Raw genomic sequence first — 27,250 nt, forward strand, 5'->3', positions numbered from 1 at the left:
TGATTGTATGAAGCACAGTAGGCAGGATATTTCAAATTTTGAGACCTGCCACTGCAAAAGAGCGATCACCCAGCTGCTTGTACCTTGACCGTTAATACAAGACGATTAATTAGACTTAATTATTTCACAAATCCAATATTGTGATATTTTGTTTTGCAGCAATATAAATTGTGATATTAATATAAATACATTGGATGATTTATTAACTAAATAGCTCTATTCTGAAAGATTTCATGGTTTTAGATTGACTGGGGTGATTAAGTGTTTTTTCTATGCAGTGCATCTGGGTAAAATGTAATAAATTACCAGCATATAGTGCCCAGCATATATAAGTACTTTCTTTACAAATCTATCTTTTAAATTCATATTTTTAATAGGAAGCTCTACAATATTATATTTGTGCATATACATTAGATGAGTCAGTACTGAAGCCAAATCTGGAGCGTATCTAACAAAATAACTTATGATAACAGTTCAGAAACTAGTAGACCCAAATGTATATGTAATAGAAAAATATGAAATACAAATTTAAAAAAGAAGAAAATCAAGAAAGGCAAAAAAAAAAAAAAAAAAAGCAAAATTTAGTTGAAATTTTGTAGGTTGTTTTTTTTTTCAATATTTTGCTTGAATTAAAATTTATTATCTTACAATTCCTAAATATGTTTGGTGAATAAATTATTATTTTAATAAATATATCTGTTTAATAAATCTGTTTTGTATAAATGAACTAAAACACATTGCCTATATTCACTGAGAAATAGATTAAAATATTAATTTTCAAAATGGGATGTACTGATTTATGTTGAGCACTGTATTCAAATGCAACAGCAAAAGTAAAAGTAGAATAAACAGAGCTTTGGGGTTGTCTGTGGAGTCAAATACAGAAAAATTATCAGTCAAACATAAAATAACATAATGATCATTGTAGAAATTGTTTTATATAATAATATTTCAAAATATCTGTCTTTTAATCTTTTATAAATAATATAATCCTGCGATGTGACTATTGCTGATACACACATTGCGATTTCGATGCTCAAATGATATATCTTTAAGCCCTTTTTTGCATCCTTCATTAAAATAAATAAATAAATAAATACAGTTTAAATAAAATAACATCTTAATGACCTCATATTTTGAATGTTAGTGTAACTAACTGACATCCCTAATTATTATTTTCATAGAACTTCCCTGTTCCCATAGGCTGACTGGACTCTCTCAGTTCTCTGTTCAGCTAACAAATCACTCTAAACTTCTGACTTCAGTTTCTTTCCTTATCACTCATTCTCCTTCCCTTGTTCTTCTTTGAAGGCCAGCAGAGTACATGAGAGAATTGCTTCTTGGGTGAGTTTCCCTGGGAAAGAAACACTGCTTCATTGTTACCGTCTCTTTCATCTTTTTTTCCCAAAGGTTTGTAAAATGCATATGAAGACATTGAAATTCAAATGCTCTTCCTCCCCTGTCCTCCATGTTTTCAAGCGTGCGTATGTGCACTGTATCTTTGACGCTTCCCGGGCATGTTTATTTTCAGTGGACTTATCGTTAGAGAGCATGAGAGTGTTTTGGTCTGCTTTTGTGTCTGGATATCCCCCTAAAAACCATCCAGTCTCTGGTGCAGAGGCCGGAGGGATGTGGTAAATGTTTCTGCATGCGTCTAGGAGAGAGTTTGACAGACAGCGGTCATGGATGGACACAGTCTACAGATGAGACAGCATTTGTTTTTGAAATGGATTGTTTTCGAACGTTAGCGGCCCATGTTACAACATGATTTCATGATGAATACTTGTCTGTGTGGGTGAACACACACCGCAGAGAGTCTCAAGGGCTAGCATAGAGTGTTTTCTCAGATCTTAACACGCCTTAACCTTCCCACTGCCTTAAAGTGAACCTTCCTACTAGCTATTGATCAGCCCATTCAGAGTCATTCTGATTTATGTGCAGTCCTGCTAAACCTGCTGCTTTTAGACAGCTTGTGGGAACAGAACCTTCACTGAGTTGGCCCTTTCAGTCTGTGGCAGTTTTTTTTTACCAATATTTTGTATGTGACTTTAACGAAAATGATTTAAGAATAGGTGATAAAATAGTAGACCCAATAGGACTGTACAATGTGATTATATATACAGTTGCAATCAGAATTATTAAACCCCCGTTGAATTTTTTTTCTTTTTTAAATATTTCCCAAAGGATGTTTAACAGAGCAAGGAAATTTTCACAGTATGTCTGATAATATTTTTTCTTCTGGAGAAAGTCTTATTTGTTTTATTTCGGCTAGAATAAAAGCAGTTTTTAATTTTTTAAAAATCATTTTAAAGTCAATATTATTAGCCCCTTTCAGCTATATATTTTTTTCGATAGTCTACAGAACAAACCATCATTATACAATAACTTGCCTAATTACCCTATCCTGCCCTGTTTATTTTTTTCCCCAATTTCTGCTTAACGGAGAGATTTTTTTCAACACATTTCTAAACATAATAGTTCCAATAACTTCTAATAATTTCTAATAACTGATTTATTTTCTCTTTGCCATGATTACAGTTAATAATATTTGACTAGATGTTTTTCAAGACACTTCTATACAGCTTAAAGTGACATTTAAAGGCTTAACTAGATTAATTAGGTTGACTAGGCAGGTTAGAGTATTTAGGCAAGTCATTGTAGAACGATGATTTGTTCTGTATAGCCAATCAAAAAAAAAAAAAAAAGCTTAAAGGGGCTAATAATATTGCTTAATTTTAGGGGCTTAATTTTTTAAAAATATAACTGCTTTTATTCTTGCTAAAAAAACAATTAAGACTTTCTTTTTTCAGAAGAAAAAATATCAGACATACTGTGAACATTTCCTTGGTCTGTTAAACATAATTTAGGAAATATTTAAACAAGGAAAAAAAATTCAAAGGTGGACTAATAATTCAGACTTCAACTGTAGGTACAAATATCATCAGGATATGAGATGACTTATACTGTGATATGAGATTTTTATCATATCGCCCAGGCCTAAGAAACAACAAAACTGTGGCATTTAAATGGTGGTTTCAAAAGTGTGCCAAGAAAATGTCCATCTCACATTACACAACTACCAGCAGAATAAACCCATGCGTTCATGTTTTGTACACCTAATACTGACCCTACAAATTGAGTGTTGCAACAGAAATTGAGAGTCATCAGAAAAGACAACCTTTATCCAATCGTTTATTGTCCAGTTTTTCCTGTTCCTGGCTGACAGGAGTGGCGCCGGTGTGCTCTTCTTCTGCTGCTGGAGCTCATCTGTTTCAATGCTTTTGACATGTTGTGTCTTTAATGTGCTCCTCTGCAGACCTTGGTTGTAATAGCTGGTTCTTTGAGTTACTGTTGTGCTTTTTAACATCTCAAACCAGTCTGGTCATTCTCCTCTGACCTCTGGCATCAAGAAGGGATTTCCACCCATAGGACTGCTGAATATTTTCTTATCTGAGCAATCTCTGTAAACCCTAGAGATGGATGTACTTGCAAATCCTCGTAGATCAGCAGTTTCTGGAATACTCAGAGCAAGCTGTCTGGCACCACTAACCATGTCAGTTTCAATGAAACTCAAATGACCTTTATACATTTTCTTGGTTTGATCTTTAGCAGTATACCTTGACCTCGTCTGCGTGCCTAAATGCATTGAGCTGTCAAGTGATTGGCTGATTAATTTTTTCTGATTAAGAGCAATTAGTGTTAATTTTACAGTGCAACATTATAAATGCTTGATTGGAAAGCTAAGATGAAAATATAATTACCAAAATGCACATAAAAAACATAGAATCACTTAAGGTGGATAAATGTTTTATTCAATCTCAACACACTTACAGTTGAAGTTAGAATTATTAGCCCCCCTTTATTTTAAGGTCAAAATTATTAGCCCCTTCAAGCTATATATTTTTCAATAGCCTACAGAACAAACCATCATTATACAATTACTTGCCTAATTACACTATCCTGCCTAATTAACCTAGTTAAGCCTTTAAATGTCACTTTAAGCTGTATAGAAGTGTCTTGAAAAATATCTAGTAGAATATTATTTAATGTCATCATGGCAAAGATAAAATAAATCAGTTATTAGAAATGAGTTATTAAGACTATTATGTTTAGAAATGTGTTGAAAAAATCTTCTCTACATTAAACAGAAATTGGACAAAAAAATAAACATGGGGGCCAATAATTCAGGGTGGCTAATAACTCAACTGTACATGAAATACAAAGAATCTGTGAAATAATACTTTATTATGTGCATGAAAAAGTCACATGACTAAAAATCATCTTATTCCATCTTATATTCTGCTTAGACATTTTTAAAAATACATTTATTTTAAGGTTTTTTAAGTAAAAAAGAACAAAAAAACAACATTGTCTCAGAATATGCACACCTTACAGGTAAATATAATATGAATTGCCATACATATGGGTTCAGCTGTTGGAGATCCAAAATGTAGTGTTACGGAGTATCTCATCAAACAGCACTAAAAGGTAGTGTGCCAGTCAGTGTTCATGAGGGATGCTGGATTTGGATTTGAACACGTTTCAGGTCTAAGTATCTGAGAAAGGGTTCCCAGGTAGCAAAGAATTTTCCGTTAGAATTTGACCTCATAAATCTGAGCTTTTCTAAGTGGATGGTGGAGGCCATATCCATTAACCAGATTCGAAAAGAAGGAGGTAAAGGAGATTTCCAGTTTTTTTTTTTGTATTAGCCGCTTGGCTACAGTCATGCCTATAGTGAGGGCTTGTTGAAGATGTTTTGGAAGGGTGAGGGAGTGTTCTGAAACACCAAAAATAGCAAGCTCTGTGTCTGGTTGGAAGGAAATGTTATAGGGCTTGGAGTATAAATGAAAAATGTTTGTCCAAAAATCGAACAAGGAGGGGCAAAGCCACCACACATGAGCTGTTTTGTCCTTTGTATTTTTACACTTGTCACACATAAGTAAAATAGAGGTAAAAATGTGTAGTTTGGTTTTGGTAAAGTGCAGGTGATGAATGACTTTGAACTGTATTAACTGGTGCCTACTGTTTACTGAAAACAACCGTACTGCAGTCAGTCACTTATCCCATAGTCCCTCTGATATCTCAGTTCCAAGTTCACCATCCCAAGCCAGTTTAAATTTCACATTAGAAGTTGAGACAAAGGTTTCAAACAACCCAACTAAATTTTAAATGAGATGAGTGGACCTGAGGAGGGTTCAGGAAGACATCAAAAACACATGTTGCTAAGACATTTTAAAATGTCAAAAATGATTGTCTACTCTTAACCAGTTAGCCGTAGAGTCTGCTGTAACTCACATGTACCAAGTTCAGCAGAGTTAACTGCAAATACCATTGTTGCAATTAATATAAGATCATTTAGTTTCTATTTTTGCTCCAGTTTCACTGTAAGTAATGCTTTTGTCATCTTGACTTAGGCTGGATGATTTCACTTTGTACACAAAAGTAGTTACATTTGTTACATTTACGATACTTCAATTCAGTTCTTGCATTATATGACATCTTGACTGCAAGCATCATTATATACTGATGAGTTTCAGGAATCCAAATAAAGACTTTGCTTTCAACCAAGATCCTATCATGAGAATTTGTAATACATTTAGTCTTTTGTTGATACTAAACAAACAGCAAAGTATTGTCAAATGATCATCAGACAGGTTGCATCACTGTCACATGCATCAGTTATATATGATATAGGTGGATCTAATGTGATTCAGAATTATTCAGCGTGACTTTGCACAATGTCTTCACTCAAAGCTGAGCAAAACGCAACATGCATAAAGAGTCATTCTGTCATCTGATTTTCTTTCTGGATTTAGATCACTATTAGGTTCAAACCTTTTGGTTACCATCACATTTCTTCATGCACTAGTCCACACCACCCTTGTCTATAAATCAAGCCATTATTTTAAGATCTATAAAGGCCCCTTCTTCAGGCCAGCGTCTGTGCACTTCATATGAAACGCATCCCTATGCAATTTCCTCATTTCGTTCTAATGACTTGACGGAGCTTGTGCTTATCTGACCATTTGCTCCTAAAATAGAACTAATAGCCTATATATCTTGAACCTGCTCAGAGGCCAGTTGGTAAACCTACACTTTTATGAAATCCAATCAGTTTGGACTGGAATGATTGTTTTGTGTCAGTTAATCGCAGTTCAATGATCCTGTGCCCCTAAAGAAGACGGGCCACAAGCGCCCGCTCTGTTCTTGCTCAGTCAAGGATTGTTCTGTTGATAGAGCTTCATTAGGACTGTTGAAGGTGTATGTTGGTGGGATTCAATAAGCTGCTTCGTCTCATTATTCTTCCCAGAGCTGCCCAGTTAAGGATGGCTAGTACTAAAACCAGGACTTCAAAGTGTTTGTCAGACTATTCAGGTGGTCAAGCCAGGTCTTGAGAAACACCCACAGACAATGGAAATATTATGTTGAGAAGCTTCAGAGATTTAGCGTCTTATGAAAAGCAAGTACGTCCATTTGAAGTAGTCTTGATATTAGATGTTTTGCTAAATCTGTCTGTTTATTGATTTCCTGATTTAGTCTTAATTCTATTCTGCCACACTTCAGCAATAAAAGATGTGAATGTGTTTTTATTTTTCTCAATATAAGTTTCTTTTTTTTTCTTTAAATAATTTACTGCATTATACATTTGAAAGAAACCTTTGTACAGTAATATAAATGTCACTGCTACATTGTATCAGTTTGATGCATTCTTACTTAAAGGTGCCCTATAATGAAAATCTGGGTACACCAAGGCATAGTAGAATAATAAAAGATTGGTATATGGGCATACTGTGAGCCTCAGACACCACTGTTTCCTGATTTTCATGTAAATTCCAAGAGTGTAAACTCTGGTGGACAACGGGCCAATCAGAGGACAAAACAAACTGTGACGAGACTTACGGTTCATGCCCTCCGCATTTGCATGTATGCCTACTTTAGGTCATTCATCCAGACCTGACGAGCAGCCACATCATCAAGAGAACACGACTCATATGCAGCTATGAGATCATAAAAAAAGCCCTGAAATCATTAACATGCACGCCTCGGGCTGCGTTTGATAAGCCAAACGTTTTCCAGGGACACAACAGTGATAATTTTCCTCCATTAGTTATTTTAATCATATATTTCACTTACTATTTATGTCGGACTTTTATTTTGAAAACGCGAGCTTCAAATTTTTTTACTGTGCATTACTGGACAACCACTTCACTTTAAACTCGCCTCAGGACACAAACTGCAAGATTTACAGATTATACATTATTCATCTTCACTCTGAAGAGGCATTAGGTATGTTTAGTAACATCTTTTGTTAATTTATTGTGTTTATTGTAAAATTTGATGCGTATGTTTGAACAAACACGTGTAACTAGACTGCTGAATCGTGTCAAATCACTAAGCTCAAATGTTGTATGTTTATGCAGAGGTTGATAATAACTCCTGGCTGTGTTTTCTTTATACTGTAGCTTCAAAATACAACATGATACATCTCTATCACTCTCATTTGTCAAGTTTAATAATAATTTATCCTTTATCCACAACATATCTGGTGAGCAAAATAGGTTAACGTTACTGTGATTGGGTTTATATTTGTCTGTGTTCAACGTACATCATGCTCAGTGTGTGTCTGTTAGAGCGGCACATCAGAGCGTAGCTCATTAATATTCACAACACAAACTATATATGGTCAATCATGACCCTTCTGATTATATGGGTATTTTATGAAGTAATAAATGAGCTTATAAATCCATTTATGGAGATTTTCTTAACTCATCGAAGCCATAAAGCTACTATGTAGATATCAAAGAACAATTTAACTTATTAAACCAATGGCACCTTTAATATATAGGCAAGTACTGTATGTTTACCCATGCAACTATTATTATTGTTGCTTTAGATTAATGTTTAATATGATTTAAAATAAACATACACACATGTACAATAAGCATTATGAACAAGCATGTTGTCCTTAAAAGCAAGTCAACAAATATTATATTCTTATATTTAGACATTTGATGACTACGCCAGAGAACAGAGAAAAAAGTGCTTCCTCTGAATACTGGCAGTTCAACACAAGGTTTTTGCTTGGTCTCTTGGGTATGGCCGTCAAAACAAAACATCCCATGGATTTGTTCCCATGGCTACACCAAATATCTCCCAAGTTTATTCTTGTCAGTACAATGGACTTTTCTTTGAGTCCATAAAAAAGAAAAAGGAAGAACTAATGTGCATCAGTTTCTGTCAGGTGTTGAGAGTTCTGAAACCTAGTGAGCTGCCTTCTTAGCATGCTTTCTTCTAAGACAGCATTCCACCTGAATGTAAACCTAACAATGTAAAATGTAAACCTAATAATTGATGCATTTATTATTTATTTAACAGTGTGAACAGAGTCAGTCAAAATACTTTTCTAACTCTGGTGAGAACGCAATTCCATTACCAAGCTCCGCAGCTACAAAAAGAGCTGTCCTTCAGAAGATGTAAGTATTGTTTTTATATAGACTGTGGTTGTCCTTCATCATCTTATTTAACTTTTCCTGATTCTTCCAGTGCCAGGAAGACAAAAATCCAGTCCCAACAATCCCAAGATATTCAAGAGTCCAAAACAGGCCAATTTCAAGCAAAAAATGCAGAGACGGGGTCTAGATCTGTCCTTCAGAGGATGTACGTAAGCACTATTGAGATATAACTTTTGGTGATCCATTTAATTTTTATTTAACATTTCCTTATTATTTCAGAACCAGACAGGCAAACGTCCAACAGTGCCAAGATGATCAAGAGCCCAAATCAGGCCAATTTCAAGCAGACAAGCAGGAAAAAAGGTCTGGAGATGTCCCTCAGAAGATGTAAGAGTTGTTCTGAAGTAGATTGGGGTCATCCTTTGTAATCTTCACTTAATATTTCCTCATTCCCCCAGGGCCAAGCAAATAAGTGTTAAACCCCAAGAATGCCAAGATAATCAAGAGTCCAAATCAGGTCAATTTCAAGCAGACAATGCAGAGAAGGGGTCTAGATCTGTCCCTCAGAGCATGTACATAAGCACTGTTGAGATATGACTTGTGTTGATCTATTTAATTTTCATTTAAAATGTCCTTATTGTTTCAGAACCAGACAAGCAAACGTCCAACCTCAACAGTTCCAAGATGATCAAGAGTCCAAATCAGGCCAATTTCAAGCAGACCTCCAGAAAGGGTCTGGAGATGTCCCTCAGAAGATGTAAGAATTGTTCTGAAGTAGATTGGAGTCATCCATTGTAATCTTCACTTAATATTTCCTCATTCCCCCAATGCCAAGCAAATAAGTGTTTAACCCCAACAATGCCAAGATAATCAAGAGATGATACAGAGAAGGGGGTCAAGTGCTTTCTGTCAGATGATGTAAATATTGTTCTGAAGAGCATCTTCATTTAACAATTCTTCATTCTTCCAGTACAAGTTCAGGCAAACATCCAAACCCAACAATCCTAAGATGATCAAGAGTTTAAATCAGGCCAATTTCATGCAGACCAAGCAGAGAAGGGGTCTAGAACACACTGTTGTGATATAGCTTGTGGTCATCCATCTCATTTTCATTTAACATTTCACCAGAGCCAAGCAGACAAATGTCCAACCCCCACAATCCCAAGATGATCAAGAGTCCAAGTCAGGCTAATTTCCAGCAGAGCAAGCAGAGAAGGGGTCTAGAGGGCACTGTTTTGATATAGCTTGTGATCATCCATCTCATCTTCATTTAACATTTACCCATTCTTTCAGAGACAAACGTCCAACTTCCACAATCACAAGATCATAAAGAGTCTAATTCAGACTAATTTCCAGCAGACCAAGCAGAGAATGGGTCTAAAGGGCACTGTTGTGATATAGCTTGTGGTCATCCATCTCATCTCCATTTAACATTTCATCATTCTTTCAGAGCCAGACAGACAAATGTCCACCCCCCACAATCCCAAGATGATCAAGAGTCCAAATCAGGCTAATTTCCAGCAGACCAAGCAGAGAAGGGGTCTAGAGGGCACTGTTGTGATATAGCTTGTGGTCATCCATCTCATCTTTATTTAACATTTACCCATTCTTTCAGAGACAAACAGACAAACGTCCAACTTCCACAATCACAAGATCATAAAGAGTCTAATTCAGACCAATTTCCTGCAAACCAAGCAGAGAATGGATCTAGATCTGTCCTTCAGAAGATGTAAGGACTGTTCTTATTTAGCTTGTGGTCATCTATCCTCATCTTCATTTAACATTTTTTCATTCTTTCAGAGTCAAACAGACAAACGTCCAACCTCCACAATCGCAAGATCGTCAAGAGTCCAATTCGGGCCAATTTCCAGCAGACCAATCAGAGAAAGGATCTAGATCTGTCCTTCAGAAGATGTAAGCACTGTTCTGATTTAGCGTGTGGTCATCTATCCTCATCTTCATTTAACTTTCCTTAATATTTTCAGTGCCAGACAGGCAAACCTCCAATCCCCACATTCCCAAGATGATCAAGAGTTCAAATCAGTCCAATTTCATACAGACCAAGCAGAGAAGGGGTCTAGAGCGCACTGTTTTGATATAGCTTGTGGTCATCCATCTTATCTTCATTTAACATTTCCTCATTTTTTCAGAGCCAAACAGACAAACACCCAACCTCCACAATCCCAAGATGATCAAGAGTCCAAATCAGAGCAATTTTCAGCAGACGAATTAGAGAAGGGATCTAGATCTGTCCATCAGAAGATGTAAGCACTGTTCTGATTTAGCTTGTGGTCATCCATCTCTCATCTTCATTTAACTTTTTCCTAATTTTTCCAGTGCCAGACAGGCAAACATCCAATCCCCACATTCCATACAAGATGATCAAGAGTTCAAATCAGGCCAATTTCAAGTAGCAGAGGAGTTTGCGGAAGCATGTCTCCCTCCCCCAATGTTAGTATCAAGCACTGAGTCATTGGTGGACGGGAAAGGGTTGTCGTCATCTAAATTAGGTAACAATAAAGATGTCACTGAATCCAATCTTGACACCACCGGTCCAAGAAGACGCCCACGGGCCCCGAGTAGCTCAGGAGAGGACGCTGACCACCAAAAGACAAAAAGATTGCGACTTGGACAGCCTACAGTGTCAAGCGATTCCAACAATCCCTCTTCCGGCATCGCCGCACAAGACTCTGTTTGCAGTCCCCAGCCTGAGATTTCACAGACTAACCAAAGCGGGCTGGCCACAAGTCTAAGAGGCCTATCCGTCAAGCCCGTATCCTCTGGGTCCTCTATTAGTTCCAGACCGGCCGCCAGAGAGGGAAGGAAGGGGGGCGAACCCAGAACATCCCGATTACGCCGGCTCAAGAAGTCCTGAGGGGTGCAGCAGCATACAACGAGAGCGGATATCTGACGCCACCTCCATGGATCTTACAGTACACACTTCTACTGTAATGCTGTCTGTCAGCAGTAGTTGCACAAGAGTTCACCACACACAGCCGTTGCACATACAGCATTTTGCTTCTGCCTTCCAAGTAATAACACACACACACACACACACACACACACACACACACACACACAAACTGCTTATATTAGATTACAGAGAAGCTTTTTAAAGTTTGAATAAGCTCCACTAGCTTTAAAGCAACTCGTACAAATCGTAACTTCACTCTAAACAAAAACACAAATGCAGTTTGCGTATTCTGCGTAAGAGTTGTATTTCAGACTAACGGGAGCCGCAGAGCACACTGTGGCTTCAAGCCCAAATCTCTGGCTCCATCCGTCTGAAATCTCCCCTCTTCCAGCTTCAGCTGAGCACATGATTGATTTCGCTGTGTTCTCACACACACACAACGCTCTTTAAGCGATCAGGGCTTTTCACCGTTGGAGCCGACTGCCGTCTCTTTGCGGTTATTATTTGTAAATGTGTTATTGCTTTTCGTAACAGCTAAAAGTCTTCTGCGGGATGATTGACAACGTTGTGGAACTCTGCAGTGCCTCTCGCGTCCGATATTTGGCTAATCACGGGTGCAGTCGACATTGATGTAGTGCGTGATGGCAGGATGATTATACGTACGGACAGAAATGCTCACATGAGAGTCACATGCTCGGTTTTCCAATCGTACTTACAAATTACTTGATGTTTATGTCTTTAGGATAATTGATATGTGTCATGAATATGTTATGAAAATCGACGAATATTGTTTCGTAATAGCACCGTAACAATGCAGAGTTTAGAGTTACAGTACAGTACTTTTTAAAGCAGTTCCACTGTATATTCTGTAATGAAAACCATTAAAGATGGAAATCGTTTGTTTTAATGAGATATTGCAATCGTCACTTTGTTCATGTAATCTGATGTGCTGCCATACACAATAATTCATATTTTACTATTACTTAAGCAATATGTAGTATTTAGAAACCTATTTTTATTTATTTATCTATTTTTGGCAACTTTTTTATGATGGTACAGTAGGCTGACAGTAAATAAGAGATGGAATTGGGAAAGATCCGTGAGTTGGGCTGCCTGCAGCAGCACAGTTGTGCTATATATTCCTATACAGCACACTGCCCAGTAGGCTATCAATGCTAAAGAAACACATTATTAGCGCCACCGGTGGTCTTTTTGTGAACTGCAGCCAGAAAATGATTGCTTGTGCCTACATGCATGTTACAGATTAAACATGATTTATTGCCACTATATAATCAAGCTGAAGCTCTTTCTCATCTACTACAGCACATCTGAAGACTTTCTGTGTCAACTAATTGTCAGTGTGTGAAAATTAAGCCTTGTTTCACAGTTTTGGCTCAATGAATCATTGCGTTATAGCAATGAGAAATGACCATGGGATACATCTTCTAAGATGATTGTTTAAAAAAGCCACACATTGAATCAGTTAGGGTTAAATAATAGACGCCAGAAACGTATCACTGCAGTAACGATTCAATACGACTCCAACAGACTCATCAAGTAATTGCTTACATGAATCCAAACATCTTTTCTTTTTTTGGCCAGGCAGCGTAGTTGTGAATATTAATTTCTTGCCAAGCTAAAACAAAGTGTATCCATAAATAAAAATGTTATCAACCCATACTAAACTCATTCTGTTTTCATGAATGCAAAATGAAATTCTGGAGTTTGAGCTGGCCTCTCATTTCAATACAATTACAGTGAATGGTGAATGAGGTTTAAAATAGCATAAAGCACCATAGATTTATTGTAAAAGTGAATTGCTTGTTATATTCAATTCAAATAAAAGAAATATGAAGCTATTTTTCACTGATAATCCTCTGATGCAACCAAATTGAGTCAGTCTGATTTATAAATCATGTATACTCTGAATCACTGAAAAGATCTGACTCAAAACAGTGATTCATCACAAATTGGACCAGTCAAGCTGGATGTCAATTTCACTTAAATTTCTCACGTTATGAGTTTAGAACACTTTGAAAATAGGGTTGAGAACCACTATTATGATGCATATTCTTGACATTTCCATTCCCCATTCATTGCATATTGAAAACATCAACGTAATTCTTTTTTTTTTTGCATTTAGTAAAGTAAAACTTGTACAAAACAACACAAAGTCGAGTAAATGAAGACAGAATTTACATATTAACTGACTAAAAATCATTGGGTAAACCCCTTTTGTTTACTCTCCACCCTTAGCTTTGCCTTTTTCCCTTCAGGCATTTTACTAAATACCTCATCCAGTCATCATATGAAGAAAGTATTTATGCACCGACCGCAATCTACTACCATTTAAACCCATTTGTGCATCAATAACATGACGTTAACATAAGACAGAATTCATCTCCTCCCAAAGCAGGACAATGGCGCACAAGTCGAAAAAACAAACATTTAATCTTCCTTTTATACAAAATGTTTAATAAATATAACATTCAAAAAATATTGCCAGGAACAAACTAAAAAAAAAGAAAGAAAACAAATTTACAATAAGGTCAAATGTGAACATTGAACATTGCCATGATCTCATAGAATTGACAAATGTGATAAGCATGTCGGTTTGGTGTTTTAGAGAGCCTCGATATAAAAGAATTATGAAAAGAACACTACATGTGCACAGCAATAGAAATGGACTCCTGAAAGCAAGGCAGTCTACAGTGTTTCCATTGGCCCCCTACTGTTCAAGTATTCACAGCCTAGCTTATGACATACTGCAAATCCAAGCTGAATAGAAATGATCCGTGTCAATCGGGTTTACCAACAAGCAACTAGAAGACTCGTGTTCCCTTTTAATGGAGACTTTTTAATCATTTATTTTTCAACTGTGGCAAGCAATGTGTCTGCCGTTAATTATCCAAACAAAAAGCAGCCATGTTTGTTGATGTTACCTGCGTTGAGCAAGTAAGAGTTGGCAAAATACATACAGTGCATCCGGAAAGTATTTATAGCACTTCACTTTTTCCACATTTTTTTATGCTACAGCCTTATTCCAAAATTGATTAGATTCAGTTGTTTCCTCAAACTTCTACACACAATACCCCATAATGACAATAATGATCATTTTTTTGAATTGTTGCAAATTTATTAAAAATCCCGTGTACATAAATATTCACAGCCTTTACTCAATACTTTGTTGCTGCCCCTTTGGCAGCCATTGCATCCTCAAGTCTTTTTGAATATGATGCCATAAGCTTGGCACACCTGTCTTTGGGAATTTTTGCCCATTCGTCTTTGCAGTACCTCTCAAGCTCTATCAGGTTGGATGGGAAGCGACGGTGTACCGCCATTTTCAGATCTCTCCAGAGATGTTCAATAGGATTTAGATCTGGGCTCTGGCTGGGCCACTCAAGGACATTTACCGAGTTGTTGTGAAGCCACTCCATTGATATGTTGGCGGTGTGCTTTGGATCATTGTCCTGCTGGAAGATAAACCATCGCCCCAATCTGAGGTCAAGAGCACTCTGAAGCAGGTTTTCATTCAGGATGTCTCTGTACAATGCTACATTCATCTTCCCCTCTATCCTGACTAGTCTTCCAGTTCCTGCTGCTGAAAAACATCCCCACAGCATGATGCTGCCACCACCATGCTTCACTGTAGAGATGGTATTAGCCTGGTGATGAGCCGTGCTTGGTTTTCTCCAATGGTAACACCTGGCATTCACTTCAAAGAGTTAAATATTAGTCTCATCAGACCAGAGATTGTTTTTTTATGGTCTGAGAGTCCCTCAGATGCTTTTTGGTAAATTCCAGGCGGGGAGTGGCTTCCGTCTGGCCACTCTACCATACAGGCCTGATTGGAGGATTGCTGCACAGATGGTTGTCCTTCTGTAAGGTTCTCCTCTCTCCACAGAAGAAAGCTGGAGCTCAGACAGAGTGACCATCAGGTTATTAATCACCTCCCTGACTAAGGCCCTTCTCCCCCGATCACTCAGCTTAGATGGCCGGCCAGCTCTAGGAAGAGTCCTGGTAGTTCCAAACATCTTTCACTTACGGATGATGGAGGCCACTGTGCTCACTGGAACTTTCAAAGCAGCAGAAAATTTTCTGTAACGCTCCCAGCCTTGTGCCTTGAGACAATCCTGTCTCGGAGGTCTACAGACTATTCCTTTGTCTTCATGCTTGGTTTATGCTTTGACATGTACTGTCAACCCTGGGACCTTTTAAAGACAGGTGTATGCCTTTTCATGTCCAATCAACTGAATTTACTACAAGTGAACTCCAATTAAGCTGCTGAAACATCTCAAGAATGATCAGTGGAAATAGAATGTACCTGAGCTCAATTTAGAGCTTCACAGCAAAGGCTGTGAATACTTCTGTACATGTGATTTTTCTGGTTTTTATTTTTAATAAATTTGCAACAATTTCAAAAATTCTTTGAAATTCATTATGGGATATTGTGTGTAGAATTTTGAAGAAATACATGAATTTAATCTATTTTGGAATAAGGCTGTAACATAAAAAAATGTGGAAAAAGTGAAGCGCTATGAATACTTTCTGGATGCTCTGTACAATACTTTTCAATTATTGAAATATCCGACAATGTATAAAAAAAAACTAAAAAAAAATTCTTGTGTCTTTTCATTCTAAAAAAATTATAAAATAGACTGCTTTTTAAAAATTTTGGTGTGAAACATGAAACAAATGTCGTCCGAACAAAGTTATAGGCTTACAAAGCTATCAAAACCTTCAAAACTAGACAGGACATATAAATAAAAAGGAATGATATTTTAAGGCTCTTGATTATTAAGTTAATAAATCAAATATACACAGTGATTAATTAAAAAAAATATACATATCTACACTAAATTGACACGATTCTTCATATTGGCAGCGAAATGCTAACCGACCTATCCCGCCCCAAGAAAAGAAAAAATAATAAATAATTTTTTTGTTCTTTAATTTTTTTTTTTTTATTATAATTTTTTTTCAATATACTCCTTTCCGACAATTGCTGTGGTGCGTAGCTGTGAAGGCACTTTCAGTTCAGAACTAGAAATAAAACCAACTAGAGAGAGTTTCCGCACAGCCGCTGCATAAGGAAGAAACAACTACTTTAGCTGTGAGAGCACTGTCATTATGAACAAAAATAACACTATTTGCAAACTTACTGAGATACTCAAACGTATCCACGAAAATATAGACATTTGAAATGTGTACGTTTTCTTTTTTTACTGTTTTTTCTTTTTGTGTCCTTTTACGAAGGAAAACGCTGGATGCGAAACGAGTTTTCCAGCCGTCCACAGCGACTATCGATTGCCAGTGTGAAGCCAGCTTGTCAAAACTTAAATTAACACAGGGCAGATAACAGCCTTGAAGTTCAGAACACGACGCAACAGTTTTCAGAAGCACAACCCTGCCATATGACCGGTAAGTGCAACAGGGGCAACACAGCTGCCTGCTATACGATATACTCCATCCTGTTTAGGCTCTGTGCTGTCTCCAAGTCTCTGTTGTCCTGTTTGTTAGTCCAGTTTGGGTTTTTGTTTTGTGCGCGCTCCTCTCGCTCCACCAGCGTGTAGGCCGGCTGCTTGGTGAAGCGCGCTTTCTGCAGGTGTTTGTCCATGTCCTCTTCCTCCACCTCAGAGTTATGCGTCCTAATTTTGGCAATGATGGAGTTCTTGCCCTCGTAGTCTTTTATGGGCACGCCGTGGGCCGCGTGCTTCTCGATGGGGTTTTTGATCTGGTTGAGCTGCTCGCGCACGTTATTGGTGGTATTGTCCTCGGTGGCTGAGGTAGTAGTGTTGTTGTGGGTGTTCTGTTTCCGGCGCCGGTGGATGCACCACAGGAAGGCCGAGGCGAGAGCGAAGATCCAGAGCACGATGAAGATGGAGCTCAGCAGAGGAACCAGGTAGTCTGGGGGAAAACAAGCACAAGGACAGTCAGGATTTGACAGAAATATTTAAGCCTTTTTTTACTTTACAATACCCTTGATGGGTGAACATTAGCCAGTGGGGGAGTGTCTTTTGTCTCTCCAGGTGTGAATTATTCATGACTATTGTTACTCCCATGCATACAGTATGCTAACCCAAAATAGACTTTACAAAATTGTAATGTTTTCTGTAAATGAGAGAACAACATAATTTTCACGTAATTGTGAAGTAAATATTCTAGCCTACAAGACTGGTTACTCAAAAGTCTTTTTCAGGCCCATTCAGTGTGGTTTTTTTGAACCTTTTTTCAGCTACATTTTATTCAGCTACAAACCTACTAACCACGCATAATTAGTTTCCTTCTAAAAAACGCACGCATGTATATCAATAATTCTCACATATTATTGTAGAACTGTTTGTGCTGAATACTATGTAATAAGTAGCTGAAATAAGCACAAATCTCAGGGCATGTCAAAACATCTTAGGGGCCCCAAAATCACCCAAGACCCCAGAGGGTTAAATTCAGGTGGCCTGAAAACAAACATGAATTTTTAAGGGCTCATTCACACCGAAAGCATCTTTGCTTCTAAAAATTCGCTCAGAAATGGTTTAAAGAAATTAAACTAAACAAAACACATCACAAAGCACACTGCGGACACGGCCACTGAGTGCTTGTTAACAGAAACTTGCATTGATTATCCTGCTTCCGAGTTCACTTCTTCACCTTCATCTCTGAATCCTACCTGCTCAGCTCCACTGCAGTTTAATACTGCTTAAAGTGGGTGGGATAATCACTATAGTTGCGTCACTTCTACTGCCATGACATCAGCATAAATTATGAAATAATGACGACGTGAAACAAATTTTTGACATTGGTTCAGTGTCTCATGCGGTAAATCCAATGAAGCTGATGATGATAACTCTCTCGAACCAATCAGTGGCCAGCCTTGTGTATACGTGACATTTGGTAATTGTATGGCTTGCTAAAAACTATTTTAAAAAGTACTAATTACTAGGTACAGAATGCAGGAAAAGCCCCTGAAAGTGAGCTGTGCCAACACAAATTCGTAACTTTTTGATTTAGTGGCTAATTTGTATGAATTTCTACGATCTCATTCATACAATTTACTATGATTTTTCAAACGTTCATTTTTTTGTATGAATTAGTCAATAAACTGACATAACATAAAATACTTAAGTTTCCTCGTGAGATAAAGCTGGCTGTACTGAACCAAACCCTGCTGTACCATGCAGTGGAAAAGCACCTATAGTGTTTCTTTACAGAGAGGTATGGCCAACTACTGGCCTGTCATGCATATTGAGCAATTCTAGCTGTTTTTGTGTATTATTTGACCACATTGTTGTCCATTTTATTACACTGGATACTGACTGCATCTGGTTTGGAAAATTGTTTGTGTCATTTTCAAGAAAGGTTTGGACTATCCACTGACGAAAATGTCTTGTGGTGTAACCATTGAGCATTACTTTAGCCATTACGTACTTAAATATCAGTTAAAAATTTTACTTTTTGCTTGCACCACAGGAAATGTACAAATTCTGTGATCATTTACAGACATTGGCAATCTAGACTGTCTATTATAAATAATTTTTGCATGTTGCGTACACCATGCGACTTTGGTTGCATTTTTTTTTTCTTTTTAAGACATAATCATTAAATATATTCCTGGAGAACATGGTACAGAGATTACAAAGGCTGATAGAAATGCTAATAATTTGAATGCAGCACTAGTCACTTTAAATTAAAGCAACTGTCAATGTAAGTGATGTAAAAGTTTTGTGATATGTTTTTTTCTGTTATTTTTATTGTATAAAAACAAAATCTAAATTAATTCAAAACAGCATTTAAAAATCAGCTTGAAAGCTAATTTATAACTATATGGATGAATGCTGTTTTTATGCATTTCTATATTTTCAATGAATCATGCTATTGGCCTGCTTTTAGACAGCAAAGGAATCTTTTAAAATCTCTTAAAAAGACCCAAAGCTTGTTTTATTCCTATTTACTGCTGTCCGTAAGCGTGTTGGGAATGGAAAACCTTGGAGTTTGAACAGAAGCAAAGTTGGAAAAAATAATCCTAACATCAATTTAACAGAACAATTTCCTATTTTGGACAAGACATATACCCTGTTTATACCTACTCCCCTGGCCCAATCTACAGAGCCTGGCACACATATTTTAAAGGTTTCTTAAGTTAGGAAGAGACTAAGCAGCTTGGCAGAAACATCGGACGCCATTTTTGATGAACAGCATTCATAAAGAGGGCCCTGATGTCTTACTGAAGTTTCATCCAACTGGCAGAGCTGATATAACATTCCAGAGCTTCAATGACTTAAAGCTTCTTTTGACAGTTAAACATTGCTCAAGCAAGACAGACCAAGGACATACAGTTCAACACAACTGGCCCACACTCTGGAAACCTTAATGCATTGATTTTTGGCTGCATTCTGCAAAGATTGACCCAAATGTCCAGTGTGGTACTTACCAGTTTTGGGGCTTGGTATCTGATGAACCCGTACGCCGGTGATGGCTTTAATGATTGTGCTGTTTCCATTTTGCTTGCTCACCAAGTCAATGATTTGAACCGTTATGTCTTTAATAGGACTCCTGTCCGTCCTGGGCCCTTCTGTGGACTGTACCAAAGAAGAACACATAAATATCACACAATATGCAATTTTTTTCCTTTTTCTAAAGATAATTTAAAGTTTCAACTGTTTTAATCCATAAAATGATGTTTCTAGGGGTCCAAAACAATTGGGAACCCCATTGACTGTCCATACGATTTGAAGTATTGCAATTATTATTTTTTCTTTTACAAATTCTGCTTTTCTTAAGATAGTTTGAAGAATTTTTTAACTGATTATGCCCTTGAGTCAGTGGGGTCCAAAACTAACTGGCATCTCACTAACTGTCAATGTTTGGACAGAAGAAAATTGGCGACCCCATTGACTGTGAATTTCTGTACAAAAAACTATTCAAGCAAAACATCTCTGGACCGTTCTGACTCAATGGTAGGACAAAAGAACACCTTCTATGGTGTTCCAACAAGAAAAGGGAGTCATACAAACAATATCAGAAAATGACTGTCAATCCTGAGTTTCTACCTTCATGAGAATAGCTGCAACCTAAAAGGCAAACACCTAAACCAACTGATCAAGTCTTCCAGAGAAACTTCAGCAAACACCCAATCATTCAGGTGTGTTGAAAATAAAGTTAGCCCACCAGTAGTGTCTTTAAGGCTGGTTTATACTTCTGCGTCGAGTGATCGCTGTAACTCACAGCACCTACCTTGCACGTTGCCTTGCATTTATACTTCTGCATGTAGTTTGTGTTGCTCTGCAATAACCCTTCCGAAACGCTAGATGGCAGTAGGTTTTTATGTTCTTCTGTGTCGAGTTTCTTTGCAAGTGTTTTGCTTTTTCTGAATGCTGCCTTAGTACAAGTAGCTAAAACTTAGAGGCGGGACGAAGCGCACGTGCAACAACTTTAATCATGAAGTAAACACAAAACAAAAATTTCCAACTGGAGCTCCTTTACGTGACTCGACACTTGAAAACACTTGCGGCTCTCAGCAACGTCCACACTTGTCACAGCCACGAAGCCGACCAATCACAGAGATTGCGCTATGCATCGAGACGTGTAGTTACATACGAGTTCGCTTGATGCAGAAGTATAAATCAGCCTTTGAATGCAATGTTAAACCCATATAAACTTGCAGAAAAGCCGTACTTACAATGCTGATGTGGATCTCATTGCTGGCTGAAGAAGATGGCTCACAGCTGATGGACACAGCATCCTCTGTCGTGAGGTTCTTCAGCAGGTACCAGTGCCTCAGTTCATTACATACATGTTCCACACTCAAGCCCTGTCAGAACACAAAGATCTTTTGTAAGTTTGTTCATATTTAAACCCATTCCAACTTAACAAATTTGTGCAATATTCATCCAAATCCCCCAAATGGCTCCTCGGTTTTTAGGTTTGTCTTACATAGAAATGTGTGGGCAGGATGGAAAAAAAAGATTTAGTCAGTTTGGAGAAAGTAAAAAAAGAGAAAACGATGGCTTCCCCTGTCAAATATCAATTCAAGACACCTCCCTCTTCTCCCGCAGCCCATGAGAAGAAGAAACGCATATATTTTTAATGGCTGTCGCAGTCTTTTGTTGCACTGACTTGTCTCTTGTTCAACCATTCAGGCTGGCTGGTGGGCAGTCGCCAGCGGTGTTTCTCTGCTCTCAAACAATGACTGCCTAAGTATTAAACCGTTACGGGATATTAGCTCAGGAATGCCTTGGTTCGGAAAGGGATACAGAGCCAGGGCTTATTGTACAAGATGTATTTCTTGCGCTTTTTTTTTTTTTCATCCAAAGAAAGAGCGTTTGGATATGACAACAAAGCTTGCGAGATATCCAACTAGCCTGGAAAACTTCACCCATGAGGAACGTTGTCTCCTAGACGAAGAGAACCTGATCTTTCATGCCCCACCGCGCTCTCAGTTCTCCAACAAATTAGAGAAGGGTGGAGGAGGCGTATGGAGAAGGGGGAAAACGGCTCAAAAGCTCATAATTCAATCGCTGGACTCTGAAAGTATGACTCACTTGAGGCATGTTCTCCTTGTTAAAGGTGAACGTGATGTTGGCACAGCTGTCGTCCTGGTAAGAGAAGCTGGCGTGGCATTTGGAGGGTGGAGGGGATGCAGAGGGCCAACACTCTCCCAGACTGGGACAGGGCTTGACGAAGCACTGCTCTTCCTTGATGGGAACACAAGATTGGCTTGCAGGGCATCCACCCCTGGCCTTTCCTGTGCGACATGACTTTGGTCCACACCACATCTAAATTAAAAAAAAGTTGTTTTAATTAAGAGAAATGTTACTAAATGAGTAAGGAATACGTTGAAGTGTCAGTTATATACCATAGTGCAATGAATCCTTCCATTCTGGCACTGGCAAATGTTGCAGTCTTCCTCCCATTTGGCACCATCAGCAGTTACTTGTCCATTAGCAATGCAGGGTCTTCCAACAACTGTGAATGGCACAAAAAGAAGATCATGATGTGGCAAGAAGGGTTTTGCTCTGGTTTAGCAATAACCAGCTATTTGTTTTCAGACAACATGCACATTTTCAGTTTGTAAGCATGTGTACTTATAAAATACAGTGATCCCTTGCTATAACAAGGTTCACTTTTCTCGACCTAGCAGTTTCGTAGATTTTTTTTTGTGCAATTTGACATGCTTTTTTTCCTACAGAGCATCGTGTTCTGCGTCCTGATTAGTGCATTAGTGCGTTCTCAGGGCATATGCGGGAATCCAAATGGTAATTTCAATAACTTTTTAAGACGTTTTAAAGACCTTCTCAGAATATTTTAAGACCTCATCGCTACTTTAAGTTCTAATCAATATCAAACCTTTAACTTAATAAACAGTTGTTAACGAACAGTTGTAGTTAAATAAATCAATGGAGCACAACTGTGCAACATAACTTAGATAAGCTCTGAAGAAACAGAGCTTGAAAAAATAAATTATGCGGTTGTTTTCAGTGACAGGCTTCAGCCACTGTTTAAACTCATTTTTCCAGTTTTGCCATCTGTTTCGCTCTATTGCTTAGTTACATGCGGAGAGCATCACATCGCCTTCCTGCATTTGTCGCAAATTATGGACATCACCCGGATGGAGGAGCTTGGCCGGACGTGCCCCGGGCTGAACCAATCACATGGATCAAGCACACCATTGTTAACGTTAGAAGGAAAATAAATATATTTATGCTTCTCTGGAGGTTAACACTTTGAACAACACTTGAACAAAAATTAAGACCTTGTAAAAACACGATTAAGACTTTTTAATACCTTTTAAGGGCCTCAATTTTCTCATAATTGATTTATCAACTTTTAATGCTTTTTAAGATAGCGGACACCCTGGTTCTAAGTCCTGACTGGCTGTAGACAATTGTCAATCAATCTCCTCCGTGCCGTGTCTCCTGTACAGCACAGAATGCGTTCAGCTCGCCAAATTGACATAAATCTTCAATCACTATCAGTGTGACTCTGAAGTGCTGTATTGTATGTTTGGAAGTTTTTTTCCACACAATGTTGACGAAACGTTCTGCACCGTCAAAGTCACCTGTGGTAGCACCCAAAGAGCAGACGAAGATGCTAACCATCGCTCAAAAAGTTGGACTGTTCTGGACGTGCTAAAGGAAGGCAGATGTTACACATTTGTAGGGCGCCATTATGAAATAAATTAACAAAGATCAAATGGTGTCGTTCTATAATACTAGACTTCATGAATGTTTGAACTTTGAGAGTGTTTAAACAAGAGAGAAAAGTCTGAAAATGTTAATGTCTGTCTGAGAAAAGTGTATAAAGTGTGTAGTGAAGGGTTTTACAGCCTTAAAACATCTATAATAATTGTAAAAAATCAAGCTGACTACTTTGCGGATTTCACCAATTGTGGGTTATTTTATCAACACTAATAACGAGGGACCACTGTAAAACATTGGCGATTTACAGGACTGTATGTACACAGGCGCGTTATTTCTAGTTACAAAATGAGATTGCCACCTACAGGCCTGGCATGCATAATACAGCTTTATTTTAGTAGCTTCAATAAATTCGTTGTAAAAAAAGTATCCCAAGTCTTGTTCTTTTCAACAAGAAATTGTAGTCTCCTGAGGGTGTAGATGAGGTTTGAGGGGTTATGCTGAGTGTGGCCTGTTTACAAAAAGAAACCCTTACCTTCCTGACACTCTGGTCCTATTCTTCCAGGTGGACAAAGACATCGGTAACCATTGATTTCATCAACACAGGTAGAGCCAAATGCACAGGGGGAAGACTGACACTCATTTATATCTGAAAGGAATGAAGAGAATCTGTTAGGAAGCATGCAAGGAACACACGAGCAACAGATATAGTCTTGTTTCCCACTATATATATGTATTGATTTACTTAATAAACAAAACAGTTTGAGATATTAAAGACTTGATCTTCCAGAATATCTTGTATTCAAGTTATTTTGATTAAGATGCTAAGTGCATTGTTTTTTCATGTCATGCAATGTTGACAAAGCTCCAAGAGATCATTCTGACTGAAGTTCAATCGCTCTATGCTGATGGACTATATCATGTTGAGCTCAGCTGACAGTAATGCCATGTGCTCATTTACAGGTTTTGATGCATCAAACAGTAAAGCCTGAGGTATGACTCCCGCAGCCAGATGAAAGCTTTTAAAAGAGAAAATTGAGCTCTTTAATCAGTGCTGGATAACCATGCTGATTGGCTTTCGGTCACTGTGGGTCAGTTTGTCCCGAGGGGCTGTGAACATCAGCGCTGCAGAATGTGAGGACACTGCTTGCTGTGTTGTTGGCATTGTGCCCAGAGGGTTGGCTAATTGGGTGGCTAGACCGAGCATTTTGCTCCAGCTCTGTTTGTTTTTGATGAAATGTGTTGCACATTAACAGTGCTGACAGGCAAGAGGATCAGGCATCATCAAGCACTCACTTATGCGACAGTCTGGTCCGGCAAAACCTGGAGCGCACTCGCAACGGTACCAGTTTTCACCATCCACACACGTCCCGCTGTTGTAACTGTTGAGAGAGAAAGTTGGAGGGTCAGATACAGTTCAATTCAGCCATCATTTACAAACGGGAACCAAAGGAAACACCCACAAAGCACCAATAAACTGTTATAAAATGTCATATTGAAATACTGTTTACTGTATAAGAACTCATGGTGAGCAAGGTTTGAGTTCAGTCAACTAAAATGGGAAAACGGCAATCATTTAAAAAAAAAATGAATTATATTAATTAAAAAAAATCTAAAAACATTAAATGTCAACTAATAATACAATAAAATAAGGATAAAATAAATTGTATATAAAACAAAATAAAAATAATACAATATAAATGAAAATATAAACAAAATAATTTTTAAGTTTTTATATACAATATTTAAATTTAAAGCGGAAAATTGTGTAAAGATTATTTTTATATTCATTACAGAATAAATAAACAAAGATCAAATGGTGTCATTCTATAATACTGGACTTATTTTTCTACAGATGTTTGTACTTTGAGAGTGTTCGAGAAAAGTGTGAAAATGTTGATGCCTGTCTGAGAAAAGTGTATAAAGTGTGTAGTGAGGGGTTTGACAGCCTTAAAACATCTATAATAATTGTAAAAATTAAAGCTGACTACTTCGCAGATTTCACCTATTGCAGGTTATTTTTAGAATGTAACTCCCGCGAATAGCGAGGGACCACTGTATAACATTGCCGATTTACAGGACTGTATGTGCAAAGGTGCGTTATTTCTATTTACAAAGTGACATGGCCCCCTACAGGCCTGGCATGCATAATGCAGATTTTTTATAGCTTCCACGGATCCATTTTAAAAAGTATATAGTATATAACCACCCCCCCCTCCCACCACCACCATATTTTACAATAAAATAAGCAGTAATTGTAATTGGAAATTTTCTCCAAAATACATTGTTTTGTTCAAAACTGATGGAAAGCTTCAAAGAAAACCTGTCTGGTAACAAAACATCTGTCGCAGCTTGCAGGTTTTTGAACAGCTATGTGAACGGGTAAATCTAGTCAATTCTATGAGTTCACATGGTATTGGCCAGTGTTTAGCACATTTTGGCCTTTGATTCCAAATGAACCCATGCTTAAACTGTTGTCCCTGAATATTATTGTACACTCAGAATATCTTGCTCAGACAACTTCTGGAGCAGATGAACCTGATGTCAGTAGCACAATAGGCACCGAGCTTAACGCACCCTTGGAATGACAGAAGCAATGGGAGTGTCTGTTTCCCAGGACTGAGAGAGAGTGTGAGAAAGTGCGGCACAGCTGTACAGGCCTGTTTACAACAGCAAGCTCTGTGTGCGTAAATGTTTTGCCAGGACTTACCAAGGGTGTGGGTTGCAGTCGTTGGTATCTGAAAAAGAGAGAGAGAGAGAGAGAGAGGTTTGTTTCACTTCACACCCATGTGAGCATAAGAACGAACACAACAGTGAACATGTCAGAGCTTGTGTTTGTGTGCGCTTGTGCGACTGTGTGCTCGGCTTGGCACGGGTGCTAACTGACTCGCCGTCTCCAGCTTTTCTTTGGACTCCAGGTTTCTTTGGTGCAAAACAATACATGTGAAAGGCACATAGATGGGGAAACAAGAAAAAAAGAAGAGAGACGGTGGGCTTGGGGAAGAGGGGGGGACATCTGTCTCCACTTTCCCTCATTTACATTTTTTCCTTCATAGCTGGCAGCAGTCGACAATGTCCAGCCAGGGCGAGGTGGGTTTAGAGGAAGAATGGAAAAGAATGAGCCAGACAAAAGCCAGGAAAATGGATGCTTGCTTTATTCTCACACTAATCTAATGTTGATGTCACTTTAAGCTAGTTAGGCATGATTTTATTTAATAAATCAGTCAATAATTGCTTAAAATGTAAATATCGGTATCAGATTGCCTTGCTGATAAGAGGTGTTGATTGTGTGCCAGGAGATCTAGCATAGAAGTTTAGGGATGCACAATAATATTGTACCATTTGATATATCGGCCGATAATTGCTTGGAATCTGAATATTGGTATCAGTCTTGCCTTCCCGATGAGATGTGTTGTATATGAGCCTGCAGCAACTGACTCGTATGCCCTGAGTGCTGTCATGGTAGTGTAGAGATGCACAATATTATTTTAATTTTTGATATATTGTCCGATAATAGCTTAAATTCTACATATCTGTATTGGTCTAGCTGATAAGATGGCCTGTTTATGAGCCTGCAGTAGCTTACTTGTCAGCCAGAAGTGCTAGCATGGTAGTCTATCGATGCACAATACAATTGTAACATTTGCAAAATCAGCTGTTAATTGCTTGAAATCTAAATATCGGTATTGGCATCGGCCTTGCCTTGCCAGTAAGATTTGTTGATTATGAGCCTGCAGCAACTTACTTGT

The 27,250-nt window shown here is 38.0% G+C and overlaps 2 protein-coding genes across 2 annotated transcripts in view; one reads left to right on the forward strand and one right to left on the reverse strand.

Moving 5' to 3' along the window:
* slx4ip (SLX4 interacting protein) overlaps positions 1-12,275 on the forward strand; it is a 72,374-nt gene extending 60,099 nt beyond the window's left edge. Inside the window, exons 7-14 of the mRNA XM_056471103.1 lie at positions 8,377-8,474; positions 8,545-8,658; positions 8,733-8,840; positions 9,100-9,210; positions 10,069-10,182; positions 10,254-10,367; positions 10,604-10,717; positions 10,791-12,275. Coding sequence (XP_056327078.1) covers positions 8,377-8,474; positions 8,545-8,658; positions 8,733-8,840; positions 9,100-9,210; positions 10,069-10,182; positions 10,254-10,367; positions 10,604-10,717; positions 10,791-11,328 — 1,311 coding nt within the window. The 3' untranslated portion in view covers positions 11,329-12,275. The remainder of the gene's footprint in view (positions 1-8,376; positions 8,475-8,544; positions 8,659-8,732; positions 8,841-9,099; positions 9,211-10,068; positions 10,183-10,253; positions 10,368-10,603; positions 10,718-10,790) is intronic.
* A 1,524-nt stretch (positions 12,276-13,799) lies between these two features.
* The window catches only part of jag1b (jagged canonical Notch ligand 1b), a 47,203-nt gene continuing 33,752 nt past the window's right edge, over positions 13,800-27,250 (reverse strand). Inside the window, exons 19-26 of the mRNA XM_056471102.1 lie at positions 26,212-26,239; positions 24,798-24,883; positions 24,037-24,150; positions 22,220-22,329; positions 21,906-22,139; positions 21,044-21,175; positions 19,796-19,943; positions 13,800-17,274 (exon numbers count right to left, since the gene is read on the reverse strand). Coding sequence (XP_056327077.1) covers positions 16,820-17,274; positions 19,796-19,943; positions 21,044-21,175; positions 21,906-22,139; positions 22,220-22,329; positions 24,037-24,150; positions 24,798-24,883; positions 26,212-26,239 — 1,307 coding nt within the window. The 3' untranslated portion in view covers positions 13,800-16,819. The remainder of the gene's footprint in view (positions 17,275-19,795; positions 19,944-21,043; positions 21,176-21,905; positions 22,140-22,219; positions 22,330-24,036; positions 24,151-24,797; positions 24,884-26,211; positions 26,240-27,250) is intronic.

Source organism: Danio aesculapii, chromosome 13 (genome assembly GCF_903798145.1).
Source record: "Danio aesculapii chromosome 13, fDanAes4.1, whole genome shotgun sequence".
NCBI lineage: Eukaryota > Metazoa > Chordata > Actinopteri > Cypriniformes > Danionidae > Danio > Danio aesculapii.